General features: G+C 37.0%; 1 protein-coding gene across 1 annotated transcript in view; it reads left to right on the top strand.

The window, feature by feature from the left end:
- Positions 1-10,058: 10,058 nt before the first annotated feature.
- Positions 10,059-16,211, top strand: part of LOC134854535 (uncharacterized) — a gene marked incomplete in the record, with an annotated part of 200,925 nt that continues 194,772 nt past the window's right edge. The window contains 1 exon segment of the mRNA XM_063870830.1: positions 10,059-10,810. Coding sequence (XP_063726900.1) covers positions 10,595-10,810 — 216 coding nt within the window.

The raw sequence follows: 16,211 nt of genomic DNA on the forward strand, positions 1-16,211 counted from the left end.
AGTATAAGTTCAGCTCGAAAGATTTGGCTGAGCGAAATAACGATACACTCAATTGTAATTTTTCTTGCGCCTGAAAATCAGCTATTTAATCAAAGGTTCTCAATGAAAATTCACTTTGCAACATCTCTGTAAATTTTAGATTCCTTTGGAATCAATTGATTTCGACCTATCATTGCTAATAACTTTTTTTGACTACCTTAATTATCTGATTTTTTACAGATTGTTAAATTATTTCTCATTCTCGCCCGAGGGAAAAAGTTTATGTGGATACACTTTATTTTTTTTCATATCAAAATTTTTCCTGCAATTGGAAGAGTGGTAATCTGGTTTTATACTACTCATTTTTTTATTTAGTTATAGCAGGTCTCTGTCTGACCTTCAGTGTAAGCCACGCCTACAAAATGATCTCGTTCTTTTTGTTCCGGTTTTCGTAACGAAAGCAACGGAATATTTGTGCACGGGGCGGGTTTTTTTTCTACAGACAAATTTCGACTTTTTAACTAGCCTTTTTTGACTAAAATTTTTTAAATCATTAGAAAATATTAATTTCTTGAGTTCAAATTTGAAAAGATATTCCACCTGTAATCAAATTTCAAAAAGTTATGGGGGTTTAAAGATTGCCATTTTGGCCATTTTGGCCAATTTGGGACAATTAACGGGGGATATATTTCGCGCTATTAACGCGTAAGCGGAGATTTAATCCGTCTTAGAAATCGTTCCGAATTGGTTTAAAGAAGCTTTTTTGCCATAATTGATTTGTTAATATCTTTTTACTTAAAATGGCGTGTAGGGGGATGTTTTTACAAAGTCCCAAATTTGAAAAAAAAAAATAGAACTTTAATTTTATTTTTTACATTTAATTTTTTCGGCACAGTCGAAACAGTCACTTATAAAGGCAGTCCGCAAAATCAGAGCTTCGCCCTGATACCAGCAGTCTTGTTTTTTAAATGTTTCAACTTACAAGTAGTTCACGTACTTTTTCTTTTTTCTTTGAAATAATTAAGCTATATTATTAGAACAATTTATCAGAAAAGCGGTACATCACGAGGCCAAACTGTGCACTGGATAGGAGCACATTTTTGTCTGTATGTTCCTGGATTCCAGAGACAAATCTTAAAAAATGTTCCAAAATGTAAGTGGATTCTACAAACAAAGTTTCAGTGGATTCCGCATACATATATCTGTAACGTAAATTTTGTCGACACATTGTTTTGTTGCGGATTCCGCAACAAGCAAATATAGCTAGTTGCTCTGGATTCCGCAACTGTAAGTGGCTTCCGCAAAATGTAAGTGATTTTCACAATATGTAAATGGAGTCCGCAAATGTAAGTGGAATCCGCAAAATTTGTAGGCGGATTCCGCAAATGTAAGCGGATTACGCAAACTGTAAGTAGATTCAGAATTATGTTTGTTACTAAACTTGCATATGAACAATTAAAAGCTACAGCCGCAACTCTGATATATGGCAATGCGGTGTTTAAAGGCAAGGATCTAACCATCGTCAGCAGAATCCACAAACATATCTCAAAACATTTGTTGACTAAATCGGTGGATGACACCTTTTGGTATTTTGGAAACACAACACCAAATAAGTTTAATATTTGGAGTCATTCGGTTGACAGTGTATGGAGATACATTATACAGCATATTGCCAATTTAGATTAGTAATCGGGAGTGCGTCAACCCCAAGTGCTGACTTCGGAAGCATAACTCCGAATATTTTCTTATTTGTAGTCGTTGAGTTGAGAGTGTATGAAAACACAACACACAGCATATCGCCGATTTAGGTCAGTTTTTGGGATGGCATCAGTATTTGGGATCGAAATTCAGATCGAAGTAGGTCAGTATTTGGCATCGGTAGGTCAGTATTTGGGATCGAAGTTCAGTAGGTCAGTATTTATGATCGAAAATGAGATCGAATTTGACAGGATTTGAGATCGAAGTTGGGTTGACAGGAATTGAGACCAATCTTTTGGTATTTCAATTGTTAGTTGATCACTGCAGTAATTGAGATTGATTTTTCTGGTGACCAGTAATCACAAGATATAATTTTAAACGCTATAATACACATATACATATACATAAACAAAATGCGGATTTCACTTACAGTTTGCGGATTCCACTTACAATTTGCGGATTCCACTTACAATTTGCGGAATCCGCAACAACTCAATTTAACTATACAAGTGTTTTATTATTTGTTTGTGGATTCCACAAAAAGTTCTGTATTCCGCAAAATCGCCTACTTTTGGAGCGATTTTGAACAAAACAGTGTTTTAGGTTTTTGTTTGTGGAATCCAAAACAGCAAAGAAGATCAAAGAAAAGTAGCAAAGTTGCGGATTCCGCGACAAATCTGATTTTGGCTTGTTGCGGAATCCACTTACAATGCACAGAATGCACAGTTTGGCCTCGTAATGTAATTTAAACTAATTCCTTGAGCAAAATACAAAGCTGTTTTGACTCGATGAAAAATCTGGATTGATGTTTCCTGCATTTTCAAACTCGGTGCTTTTTTTCATCTACTTCTGTGCGTGAAAACCCGTTTTTTCTGAAATTGAATTTTTTTTGAAAACTTTAGTGAACACTTCAATTCCTCGTTCCATCGAGCGTTTAGGATAACAAAAAATCGTTTTTCAAAGAACAATTTGCTCTAAATGGGAAGAAACTCAGTTTTTTCAAATCGGTAGTAAAACAAAAAAACAAAATGTCTCAAGGGAATTTAATTGACTGGAAATTTTTTTATAGGGTTGAAAATGTACGCAAAATAAGGATTTTTAGTTAAGGGAGAATAATTGGTTAAAAATTTTTCTTTTATACAACCAAATGAACACATAACTGACTTTTGGTTCCCGTTGAATAAGGAAAATAAAAACAAAACAGAACAGTTTTTAGAGCGGGCAAAGCCGGAACAGTTTTACAACGGAAAGTAAACGAAACCCTTTTTAGAGTGCAGATTTTTGTTTTAATCTTTTAGCGCTCTCTCAAAAAATGAATTCTAATTTTGTTTGTGTAATGACTTTCTTTTGGAAACAATTTATTCTCATTATTATGAATGAATGAGAAATAATCGAAAATTAAGGCATTCTTGATAATACCCCAAAATAGCTTAGGACCAAGATAACATCCTACTTCCTAAGCCGTTTAGGGGGAGGATGTTAACTTGGTTCTGAGTTCGAATGTTTATGCTAATCAGAATAGAGCAATTAACATACGGCGCTTTGCAAATTTGACTTAATTTGAACGCTGGTGTCATACCTCTAAGTATGAGCGTGTTAATAACTGAATCCCAACGGATTGATAAACGAGATCTCTAGCGCAAGCGTGATCAAACAACTGTTTCTTAAAACCCTTTAATAGTGACTGAGCTACTGCTCATATTGATCACTGGCTTAGCGCCTTACAAGGTCAAAAAATTAAACTTAACATTGACTCAAAGAGAGAGTCAAACATAAATGTAAATATCAAATACTTCAAAGTTTATCGGTCCGTGCCGGATGGCATTCTCCCCTAGGAGAGAAACATGAATGATATATATTTTTAATTTGAGTTTATAGTCCCTGGGGGACTTTTATGGCACCCTTCTTCATAATCTTCCTGTTATGACATCATTGTTCATTTCTGGCCTGCTTTGTGTCATCCTTCTTGTCTTCTTTATTGTTGTTATCGTCCTCATGTTCCTCATTTGTTTCGTCATTTTTTTTGTTTACCGTGTTATCATTCCCGCCTGTTTTCTCGATGGATGGTACTGCCGTCGTTTCTTTTTCCGGGCTGTTCTCTGGAGAGATAAGGTCAATAGTTTCACTCTTCTCCTGCATCCTTGATTTGCTTTTCGGGCTGATTGCCTCGAGAAACTTTATGCATGCCTGGTACTCTGGCGAGTGGTCCGAAAAACCTATTTCCTGTTTTAGTGTTTTGCGACTCGCTTTCATCTGTGACTGTGTTGATTCCGTTGGTGAATCTTTATTGAACTGTATCTGTTGCGTGTATCCGGTTTTGTGTTTCCGATCGTGTTTTTGGTAGGGGGTTTCAAAGTGCGTTAGCTGATGATGACTGGCGGTTTCTTTTCGATTTTCTGTTTGGATTGTTCGACATGATGTTTTGTTCGACATGATGTTTGGCAGTGTGTTCTTATTATTTTTCCGTTTGGGCGGCGGCGCTGAATACTCTGACGCCGCCGTTGTTGACCTTTCGTCTCCCACACTGTCGGAGCTCTCCTTGTGGGTTGTTTCCGTTGCTTCCTTTTCTGTTTGCATTGGCTCTTCCCTGCTGGTTTGGCTCGTCGCTTTGTTGGGCTGCTCAATTGTCCTGTAGCCTGTTCTTTCCTGGTTAGTTTCTTTGGTAGACCTGTCACTGTGTCTTCTTTAAATATCGGCTGTTGAGGTGCATTGGGCTCCTCAATCCGGATCTCCTCGCAGATTTGTATGCAACGCAGCCACTTAAACGTGAAGATCTGCAGGGTCCGTATATTAAAGGATTAGGGACAAATCGGACACCGCTATTTTTTAATAATCTGGGTTGTTTCCCGAATTTTTGTACCCATGCGGTGTGTGGCGTCTAAGTTAAAGTTTTTCCGTCGACGGTTTTGTATTTTTTCTCGAAAGTCTTAGGATACTTTACCTTGGTAGCTATTTGTACCGTCTTTCTGGCTGTTTGTTCTAATGTTTTTTGGTGCTTTTGTCTACTGGTGCATGTACCCCTTGATATCTTACATTTAGCTCATCCTTAATTATATCTATGGCTCGCTTAGTTTTCGCACCTCATGTTTGTTGTGGAGGCGATTTGATTTTTATTTGGAGGTTCGCTGGTAGTGGTGTGCGTCGCTTGATAGACACTTTGTCATCTGACCATCGTTGTAAGTCATCCATGATTTCTGCTGGTAGACGCGGTTTTGTGAGGTTTTTCCGATCTAAACATGCGTGTTTGGCATTTTCCCAATTTAGGTTGTCGCGAGAACTATTCGTTGCTTAGTTAGAGAGAAGAATTAGGTTTTGTACCCATATGTGCCTCAAAGGGTGAAAATGTTGTTACACAGTGTAGTGTGATCCGTAATGTTTTTAGTATTTCATCTAAGTCCGAAGCAAGCTTATATGGTGTGTTTGTTTGATATATTCTCATTAACCCTAACCTAAATTTTAGTGTTTGGATCATTCTTTCTATCACTCCTATTGCTCTAAGGTCATCTACCGGTGCAAAAAGTATTTTTATGTTATTTGTGTTGTGAAAAAATTGAACGTTTTTGGCCCTGAATGTATGTGCTTGGTCGCACATTAGTCGTCGCGGTACCCCATTGTTTGAAATATACCTTTGCATAAATTTTATGGCGATATCCGCCGTTATAATTGACACGACTTTTGCTGTGGGGAATTTTGACGACTTGTCCAAGGCAACCAAAATATACGGTCTATGTTTCATTAATCAGGGAGGGGCCCGGCAAAATCTAATTGTATTCTTTGTTAGGTTCGACTACCGGCTCCATTTGGAACGAGTGTTTCTTTCCTACTCTTGGTTTGATGTTTTTATCTTGTTCTGTACAGTGTTTGCAGCTTTGGTTCATTTGGACTATTGACCGATGTATGAAGGGAAACCACACGTGTTGGTACAGATCCAACATGGCAACCGAACCAGGATGTGTCAGATGCAGGTTTTCTAGAACTGTTTGTCGCAGCTGTGTTGGTATGCCGATTCGTTCGCCTATCAGCAAACATTCTTTTCTGACGTGCAATCTATTTTGTATTTTGTACCAATATTGCCCGTATGACGTCGTTATGGCCTCCCAGTCTCGTTTTCTGACAAGGTTTATCAGCGGTCGTAAATTTCGGTTTCTCTTTGTGATGAAATGGACACCTAGCACCTTTTGTAGTTTCCGTCGAAAAAGTGGTGTGTCTTCTTCTAATTCTGTGCGTGTGCCTTGGTCAAATTTAGCGATGATCCCTTCTATTATTATGTTATGCATCATCAATTTTTATTTGCTGTGTGCTCATGGTGGGAGGTTCAACGTTTGGGCTAAGTACTTTCTGACTACAGTGGTTCGCGTCCACGCGGATCACACAGTATTCGTACGTTTCGTGAACTTCGATAGAGAGTTAAGTGTGGGTGGCGGCTACTATCCCGAGTCCCTCCGTCTGAGTTTCTTGTGTTGTCGTTTTCTTTAGAGTTGCTGGTGATTGTGTTTTGATGGATAGTTTTTTGGTGGATGAAGTGTCGTCACTAAACACAGTTTTTGGGAAATTCTGTTGCTGTTTGGGTTTTGAGGATAGAAGTTCTTGTGCAACCCTGACAACTACAGTTGGTGGGGGCGTGGTAGCCGGTCTTTTTTTGGTGTCGTTTGTGCCACCGGTATCAGACAGACTTTCCTCTCTATCTGAGAAACCTCACCATTTGAGTTTTATCTCTGCCTTGTGCTTCTAAAGTGTTTAGGTCCGCTGGGATTAATCTACCTTTGAATCCTTTTACGTCCGTTTTTGGCTGATTTTCCGAATTTGACTGATTATCTTAACCAAAAATTTTGAAATTTATTTATATAATTGAATGAATGGATGACTGAATTTGAGCTGACTGTTTTTGAGATATTTTGAGCAGAACTGATTTGGTTTGAATGTTTTCAATTGACCGCTTCCGGAATGTGCGGAATGTTGAAACTTCAATTGAGAGTTTGACGTGCTAGTTAGAAACCTTTGGTTTTCAGCGCGCTTTTTGATCAGCTGATACGGTGCCTTGTTCTGATTGGCTAGAATACTAAATATGACATTTTCAATCATTTCGAGGTTGATTATGAATGCATTAATTGATGTTACAGCAATTTCTTCATCGTACGCGCTTGAGATTATTGCAACCGGATTTCTTGACATTTAGTCTACTCATCGCTTCTTATTCCCTGCAAGTTGTTTAATGTCAAATTCAAATGGGATTAGCCGGTCAATCCATAGTGTTAATCTACTTTGACGAGTTTTTGATCTATCGCTTGCATTTAATGCGCTGATCAAAGCTTGGTGGTCTCTGATGCCGATAAAATGTTTTCCGTATAGATAGTATTTAAAATCTTCGATGGCCCGAACTACTTCAAGTAATTTTCTTCGTTAACTGAATGTTTTTCTTCGAGTGAATTTAAAGAACATGACGCATAAGCTATGGCATCCCAGCCTTCCGGGGAGCGTTGTTCTAATACGGCCCCTAAGACTGACGTGGAGGTGTCGCATACCACGCGGGTATCTAAATGTTGGTTTAAACGTTTTTTTTTTGAGTTATTTCCGAAACTAACTTTATAATATCATTGAATGCTCTATTACGTTCCGGTTTTCTGTCAATTGATTTAATTTTTTCTGCACTTTTTAGCAGTGTTTTAGTTTTATCTTTTGTTTGGAATCCAATGCCAATTTGACTATCTGATCCTTTTTTACGGTTGTCACGATAGGGCTAATTAATTGTCAGTCCAAACATTTGTTAAATTGATATGTGTTTTTGATCCATTAGTTTTTAAGTTCTGTTTTAACCCGTTCTTGCAAAAATGCACGGGAAAGCCGCGCCCGTTTTGCTGAATGGGGGTTGCCTCTTTGCTAAATTGTGTTCGCATTACGTGAGATTTTGACTTCCCATTACGAGCGCATAGTTGTTGGAAATTATCTCTAACCCACTGTTTGGTATCGGGATTTCATTCCTCCGGTTCTTGACTCAATTTGATTCCGATTTGTGGCAATCTGTTTCTGCCTACTATATTTGCCTTTGCTCATCCACGATGGTGAACGGTGCTGATTGTATTTTCCAGCCTCCCGATTCGACTGTTATAATTAGTCTTCCCTTTGGAACTATGGTTTCATCATTATAGCATGCCAAGTTTCTAGCGGCATCTTCCGATTAATTACTTTTGAACATTGTTGATTTGTCGTTTTCTTGTAATCGTCGAGCCGTTTTTTTGTTTATAAATGACATTGGGTTTCCGGTGTCGGCGATAGATCTTCTTTTTTCGTTTTCAGTTTTACGATTTTTCTGTTGAGGTCATCTTCCATCAAATAACTGAGTTTTTTTTATTTCCAATGCTTCTAAAATTGCAAAAACTGAAAACTTATAGACTTGATATTCTTCCCAACCGTCTTTGGATGAAGTTTCTGCAAGCGCAACTGGGTCGTTATTTAATTCTATTTCCTGTTGTTGTTCGTCATTTTGGTCCTCCATGTAATTCACGTTTGCAGACATACTTTCGCAAAGTGGCCCCGCTTGGCGCATTTTGAGCAAATTTTGTCCTTTGCTGGACACGACTGTAAGTGATTTTGACCAAATTGGTTGCTGCACTTGTAACATTGCTTTTGTGTATTATAACTAGTAGTTCGTGATTGTTGACCTCTTGTTTTTTGTGTCCCACGATTATATGGTCTGCCTCGAAATCCGCCCCCACCTCTCTGTGAAATTTGACTGTTAGTGTAGTTATTGCGACCACGTGGATTGATGTAGTGTCTTGGTTCCTGCTTTGTCGTTGTTGTTATTTGGCCTCCGAATGTGTTTGTTTTCATGGTTCGACTGCGTTTGATACTTTTTTCTCGGCGGATTTCATATTCGTGTGCGTCTTGAGGACTTCGCGTTGCAGCTAATAGTTCTTCCGCAGTTTTTTTGTTGTGCATGTGGGCAGTAAATATGTCTCTCATTCACTCGTCCTCTCTATTTCCTCATTCGGCTCTTGAAGCCAGTTCAACTAAGTCCGCGTGGAACAGCTCAAGGCTTTCAGTTTTTTTTTCTGTTTTTTTACGGTACAACTTTATCTGTAGAAAACAAAGATTCTGGTGGTCACAAAATATCTTCTTAAATCGTCATAAAATTTTTGTGGTGACGGTGTGCAGGTCGAGGTTTGGTTTCTTTTGTTGGAACTGCCGTTGCCCCTCTGCGCCAAGGCCTAGAAATAGATAACTGCGGACTTTCGCGTCCACCTCGTCCCAAGCGAATGAGTTACACAACACTCCTTTTTCCCGGGCTTTTTGCACGTGGTTTTCCGAACCGACTCGCTTCTCTTGGTTTCTAACGTCACGATTTTCTCTCTGCGCTTTCGTTTCGCCCGTTATTTCTACTTCATATATGGGCTCTGCGGGTTCAACTAGTTGTGGTTTGTTCCTTAAAAGATTTCGTACCTCGATTCCATCTTTTGCCAAAACCGCCATCTCAAATATTGCTGCCCCTTTAGACCACTCTAACGGTATTTCAGCTGAAGCTTTCTCACAAAACGGGTTAATATTCATCGGGTTTTTCGAATATCCTGCTGACTGTGCCATTTCATACCTCTAAGTATGAGCGTGTTGATTACTGAATCCAAACGGATTGATCCACGACATCTCTGGCGTAAGCGTGACAAAACAACTGTTTCCTAAAACCACCATTATTGGTGTCTGAGCTACTGCTTATATCGATCACTGGCTTGCCGCCTTACAAGGTCAAATGACCAAACATCACATTAACTCACATGGTGGGTTAAACATAAATGCATATATCAAATAAATCAAAGTTAATCGATCCGTGCCGAATGACAGCTGGGGTGAAAGATCTTAAACTTGATCTACATGAGGGGGAGGATGCTATTTTGACTCGGGGTTTAGATAAACCCACGAATGAAAAATAGTTCCTTCATTTTGGCCTGCCCTAAGTTATTATTAAGTGGAATCAATCTATCTAATTTCATCATTTAGATTGTAACTTTTACTTTTCATCATTTATGGGGGCATAAAGAACAATGGGGGCAAAAATGATTCGATATTGACAAATGCAGAAAGTCAATACGTAACGGATAGCAGAGAGCGCAAAACGAAGAAATGGATATATTATCAAACGGGCTCATTTCTCATTATTTTCTGTCAATTTATCCGCATTAAGTTGCGGAAATCTGAGTTTTATTATTGGCGTCTTGCCCAATTGAAACACGCAACTGATGAAATTTGTTTTGATTTCATGGCTACTTTTTTTCAAAAAACTGCTTTGAATGCCACCATCAAATTTCCTTTTTAGCAGTTCTCGGTACACAATTTTAAGCTAGACTGTAAATGAAATAAAAAAGTGCTATGACCGCTTTTGTGAACAACCAATGGGAATCGCTTTGAAGGAACTACCGTTAAAAATGGCGTGTTTTTTACACCAACAAAAATCAAATACATCCATCTATAATCTACTGTTTTCCCCAATTTATTCATTTTTGGAACCCAGAAGTTTTTTGACAATGTATACATATTGAGATATATCAAAATTATGACTCTTTTTCTATTTTGTACGAATAATTCATTCGTAATTCATTCAGTCACCGTTCATTCGATACAGCGTGCAGCGTTTTGTAGCCCAGATGGGTTCGCTAAATTTTAGCTGCTGTCAGAGTGATTCTATATTGTTATTGTTGCAGCAGGTTATTTTTGATATACTTTGCGATCACGTTCGCTACAGAAAAAGCGATAAATTTATTATGAAGCTTTCGAACAGATGTACATCATCATACATAAATAATTTATAATAACTTATACATCCTGTTACTTGTATTTTCTCTTTAGTTTTTGTTCCAATTGTATTTGTTCTTATCAATATAGTTTTCTCTTGCATATAATATATATTTTTTAAATTAAACTTGAAAATATGATGCCGATGAATGAAGAAAAAACTGACATGAACCGATCAGAAAACAGTTCCATGTCCTCAATGATTTCAGCCACGGGTATTTATTTTTACCCGTGGGTGTCCCTTTTAACCCTTATTTTCACCAGTTTTTTCGGCTCTGTCGGAAATCTGATTGTCGTCACTGTCTATGGTCTGAAACGAAACAAAAATGCAAGTGAATGCTTCATATTACAGGTAAGAATTCCATAATTAAGATTAGGACCTTTTATCCACGGGGGAAAGTACCAACGCAAGAGCTGTACAGCTAATCACGGCGAACCGCTGCTGTTCCCCTGTTTATGCTATATGCTATGTTTTTGGATATTTTTCTGGATGCTGTTTCTTCACCCTCAAGCAACGAGCACGGATCACGGTGGGCCTCGAACATCCAACCTTTCGTTTCAGATGCGGAGACGTAACCACTTCACCATCTCGCCATGTATTAATTCATTAATTTTTAATTGACTGCAATATCGACACCCATCGAAACAGTTTACATGGTAATCAAAATTTGAATATTTTTGCGTTTTTAGAGTTGTTTCTTGAGCGTTTTTGTTATGATTGAGATACATATGCTTTAGCAGATTGTTTCACATTTCAGTCAAAAAAAATTTCCAAAAAAAAAGTTTTCGCTTCTAAGAAAAATTCGAAACTTTGGCCTAGATCAGCTGGGCTTGGGTTTAATTGATTGACAGGGGATCAAATATTTTTCCCTATAGATGAATTAATTGCTGGAGCTTGTTACAGCCAATGTATTAATTAAGAATCTGCTCAATTAAAACAGTTTCAAAACTTGAATTTAAAAGTATTTGAAAGCGTCGCTGACAGTTTCTGAACCCCAAAAACTTCCATCCATTTGATTTATGACATAATTCTGCGTGCAAGAAGGAAACATTCAACAAAAGTTGCCTTCTAAAAGCTATAAAATAACTCTCAATCTGTTCCTTTTCGTTTTTAAGCAATGTACAAATGAGCGAGTAATGACGTGAATCATACGTTTTGATGCTATTAGAGATAAATTAATTCTTTTTTCAGTCATTACCAAAAGGACTTAATTTGAATTGAGTTTCTTACGCGAAATTTTTTGGCCATGATTTATGCTGATAATTGTTATCAAACAGATGTACCTCCTAGATCACCTTGCCAGTAACCTAAAGAGTCCAAGTAGCCATCGCAAGACTTGGACATGGTTCTTCATGAATGACTAAAAGACTGAACCTCCAGTATAGTAAGATTGGAGGTTTTCAGCAGATGAATACTTGTGATGATTTTGCCAACAATCATTTTTTCTTTTTTGTTTCGACTTTCGATACGAAAGTAACAAAAATTTGTGCTCGGGGTGGGTTTTTTTTCTTCGGACAAATTTTGACTTTTTAACTATTCTTTTTTGACGGGATTTTTTAAAATATCATTCAAAGGGTATTCTTGTCCTCAGCTTAAATTTGAAAAATATTTTATCTGTGATCATGTTTCGTAAAGTTATGGGGGTTTAAATATTGCCATTTTGGCCAATTTGGGACAATCAACGCGCGATATATTTCGCGCTATTAACGCGTAAGCGGAGAGTTAATCCGTTAGAAATCGTTCCAAATTGGATAAAAGAAGCCTATTTGTCATAATTAATTTGTTAAAAGGAGCGAAATCTATTCTTTTGTACTTTATATAGCTTGTGGGTGATAATTTCATTGAAAAATTTTCAAATTATATAAAAAAAATTTTGTTTCTGTTAAAATAGTTTTCAGATATTACTACTGCTCCATAAACCTTCAAAGGCAGTCGGAACATTCAAAGCCCTGATACGAGCAGTTTTGTTGAATTTAGGATTTGATTGTTCTGACTTTCGAAAAAAGTTCGGTATATTTATGCTTGGGGTAGTTTTTGTCCAACAACTTTCGACTTTTAACAAAGTATTTTCACGGAATTCTTACACCAACTGAAAGATATTGTTAGTTTGAGCTCAAAGTCATATATTAAACTCACCTGTTTTTTTTTTATAAAGTAATTGGGATTCAACGATTGCCAATTTGGCTAATTTGGGATAACTAAAGCGCGATCTAAGCGGAAACCTAAACCGTCACAAAAATCGTTCCAATTTAATGTGAGGCATACTATTTGGTCTATTAAAAATTTGGCTAAAATGTGAAATCTACATAATTTAAACTTACATAGCTGTCTATAAAGCTTAAGACAAAATCCCGGCGATAAAATTTGAACATTTTTGCGTTTTTCGGATAGTTTTTTGGAGCATTTTATTTATTATTGAGATGAACTTGACTTAAAAAATTTGTTTTATATTTCAGTCTGCCATTTTCTTTTCAAACATTTCAAAAATCTAATCTCGATTTTGATCTACGTTTTCTAAAACACTCTAAAAGATTGATTGTGTAGACTTATTTTTTTTCAGGGCTTTATTTTAGTTTTTGTATTCAACTCACAAACGTGTTTGCTTCTCAGACTGTGTATCCAACACTCAATCTCGTATTCTGAAGCAATATACAATTAAGCAAATGATGATGTGAGTCACACGTTTTTAAAGCTACTAAAGCTACAAAGTTTCTTTTTCTTGTTTCAGTCACCACCAAATGGGCATTTTTGAAATCATTACGAAATTTTTTAACCAAATTTTCGGCCATGGTCTATGTTGATAGTAGTCATTGGACCGATTTATCTCCTGGAAACCTTTGGAGTTCCCTGTCAGTAATTTGAAGAGCTCAAATAGACTTTGAGTTCATAAATTCCATGAGCTTTCCAAATTGGATTGAATTAAGTTGTTTTGTTTTTTCTAAAATTTTGGGTGATGCTTAAGACATAATTTCGTAGTTGACATAGCGTGGGAACATTTCGAAAAAGAAATGAAAGAATGTTTACAAGTATTTTGACTTTTTTTGAAATTTCGTTTTTGTAAACAGAAAGCTTTGCCAAACCAGGTCAAGGCATTCGGAACATTCAGATTTGGCATTTTTTTCAGTTACTATGTGAGTTATAAATGAAGGACTGGAAGATGAATTGTGAGTTATGACCGAAGTGTAACTCATAGAGTAATTTCGGATAGGGTACACCGTCTGCTCGTCACGCTATCTTATTTTCGGCCGGATAGATTAGTGCAACTTCTTAGTCTAATACCGATCCTAATCTTACTCTTATATCTACTAGTCTCAGGGTGCTTAACTAGTCTCTGCTAGGCTCAATAGATCTAGAGTATACTGGCTTGTTGCGATTGCTAGAAGGTCTCTTGGAGAGGTAACTAATTTCTAAGCTAAATTCAAATCTCTCTGGTGCTGGAATTACAAGTAATTTCAACACTTACAAATAAGTGGGTTATTAGTTAGATGGATCACGATTGGTTAATATCAAATATTTTATAGTGATAAAATATCCAATTTATAACCAATAATAAAAAATATAGTTTAGATCTGGTTCCACCCATCCGGGGCTTACAGAGTTTTGAATCTTAGATCTTCTATCTGTAATGAAGGATGGATGTTGGTCGTTGTTATTTGGCGAGCATCATTTCTTGTTTTGTTCGTGGAGAAGAAAGCTCCAGGAAGCTAGAATCATCGACATGAACTTGTTCGTTGATTGTTCGACGATGACTGCGACCGCCTGTGAAATCAATCTGATTTCAGAATGGTTTGCTATGATTGTTTGTCCTGCTTGGGTGGAGAACTTGATCGAGTATCATTCTTATCTGGGAATGGTGTGAAGATCCTGTTTGGAGGGGATGCCTTGTAACTCGGATCTGTTACGCATACTTGAACATCGAGGTGGTCATTGGTCTGGTTCAATGAAGTCCTTTTCTGCGAAGTCAAGTCGTACTCTAAATCCTTTATGAGTCGTGATTGTGAGCGGCATGTCAGTTGTATTTAGCCATTCTGTAGATTGAGTGTGAGGGGGTCGTCTAGTCTTTGGATGCTCGTTCTTGTGGTTGTTCGTGATCTATGTACTGCATATTATAACTTACGTTTTATAAAATTTTGTTAGTTCTATTTTTTAGTAACGTTTTTGATTAATTGTTTTCGCAAAAGCGTTTTAGTTTTAGTTGAGTTTTTTCAAAGAGTTACTCACACTTGAGTACCTCTTGGCAAGAATAGTGATGTGGTCACAAAGCGTGGATGTAGCACGGTGGGTTAGGCCGGCTATAGAGCATGCTCAGGACGTCCTCTCTGGTCGGTTAGGCCAGGAGTGGGAGTATGATTTCATGCTGGTGTTTTAAGGGGTCCTGTTTTGTGTCAACTTTTGTGTTATATTATTTTTTGTTTTCCTTTTGTTTCGTTGGTTGTGTCCTTTTCTCAAAAATCAAATTGTTTGTGGTTAAGGTTTGTCTTGCGACTCTTTGAAGTTTTATTATTTCTTTTTTAGACTTGGTAATAGTCTTCAAAAGAATAAATTATCCAGTTTTAAGCTGGTTTAGTCCAGTTTGGGTACCGTAGCTGTTCTTTTCTTAGTCATGATGTTAGTTTGTGGTTTATGGTGTTTAGTTTGCCTCATTGGTTAGTTTGGTTATTATAAAATTCCATTCCAACCGGGTTAAAGGAAAGTTGGAAACGTGTTATTGCTTGTTTGAGTTGTTGTTAGTGCAAACTTAAAACTTGAATTCATTATTTTAAACAATTCTTCGTGGGCGAGCTGTGCGATTGTGGATAGAATTCTTGTGCGTTTGAACAGAAGATATAGAAAAGGCTAGTACTGCATTTCATTTGTATGAATTTATTGCTTTTAAGACTAAATTTTACAGCTTTGTGGGTGTTTGAAAATTATTAATTGATTATTATCGTACTGAATGTTACTACATTTAGGTTAAAAATTTATAGATGAATTTACTGCTTTCAAATTGAATTTTACTGCATCATTTAGAGCTATAGATTTAATAGAGTTTGTGTTGAAAAAAAGTCTGTGTTTTTATTTGTTTTTTCATCTTGTTGAAGGTGATCACGGGTAATTACTAAAGAAAATAACAACTAATTACAAAGAATGGTTAGTTTTTATTTTAAATTAGTTAGTCGTACTTACCTTATTCGTCGGGGAAAAAGCCGTGAGGGAAAACATCGTGAATAGCGTCTGATGTAGTTAGTAATTTTGCCAGTATGCGTCTGATGTTTTTAGTTTGTAGCAGTGGCCAAAGCAATTGAAGTGCTTTTATGGTCTTTAGTTCTTCGGTGCCTACTGCAAATTCATGAGGTGTGTTTTGGATTAGATTGTAAATTTTATAATTGTATTTAGTGTTATGGATGAATTCTAAATAGGGTACTTCTATAGGTTGAATATATTCATGCGGAATGATCAGGGATTGGGATTCTTCGTCGTTGAAGGTCTTCTTGAGGGGACAAAGTATGTGCATTTGAGTGATTGGGTCATAATTCCGGAGGATGCCTTGAAAGTTAGTATTTTTAATGCAATACGTGAAGTTTAGGTAAAACGGTGAGGTGTATTTGGAACTTATGAATTGAAATCTGTGGTGGGGTTGTCGCGATGGTGTGTGTAAATGAAAATGATTTTGGATAAATCGATAATAAGTGCAGGTGTTCGTTTGTTTAGTTCGTAACATGATGTCGTGTGAACAGTGCAAATCACGTTCCTTTGTTGTGAGAAAATGAAA

Source organism: Symsagittifera roscoffensis, chromosome 9, assembly GCF_963678635.1.
Source record: "Symsagittifera roscoffensis chromosome 9, txSymRosc1.1, whole genome shotgun sequence".
Lineage (NCBI taxonomy): Eukaryota > Metazoa > Xenacoelomorpha > Acoela > Convolutidae > Symsagittifera > Symsagittifera roscoffensis.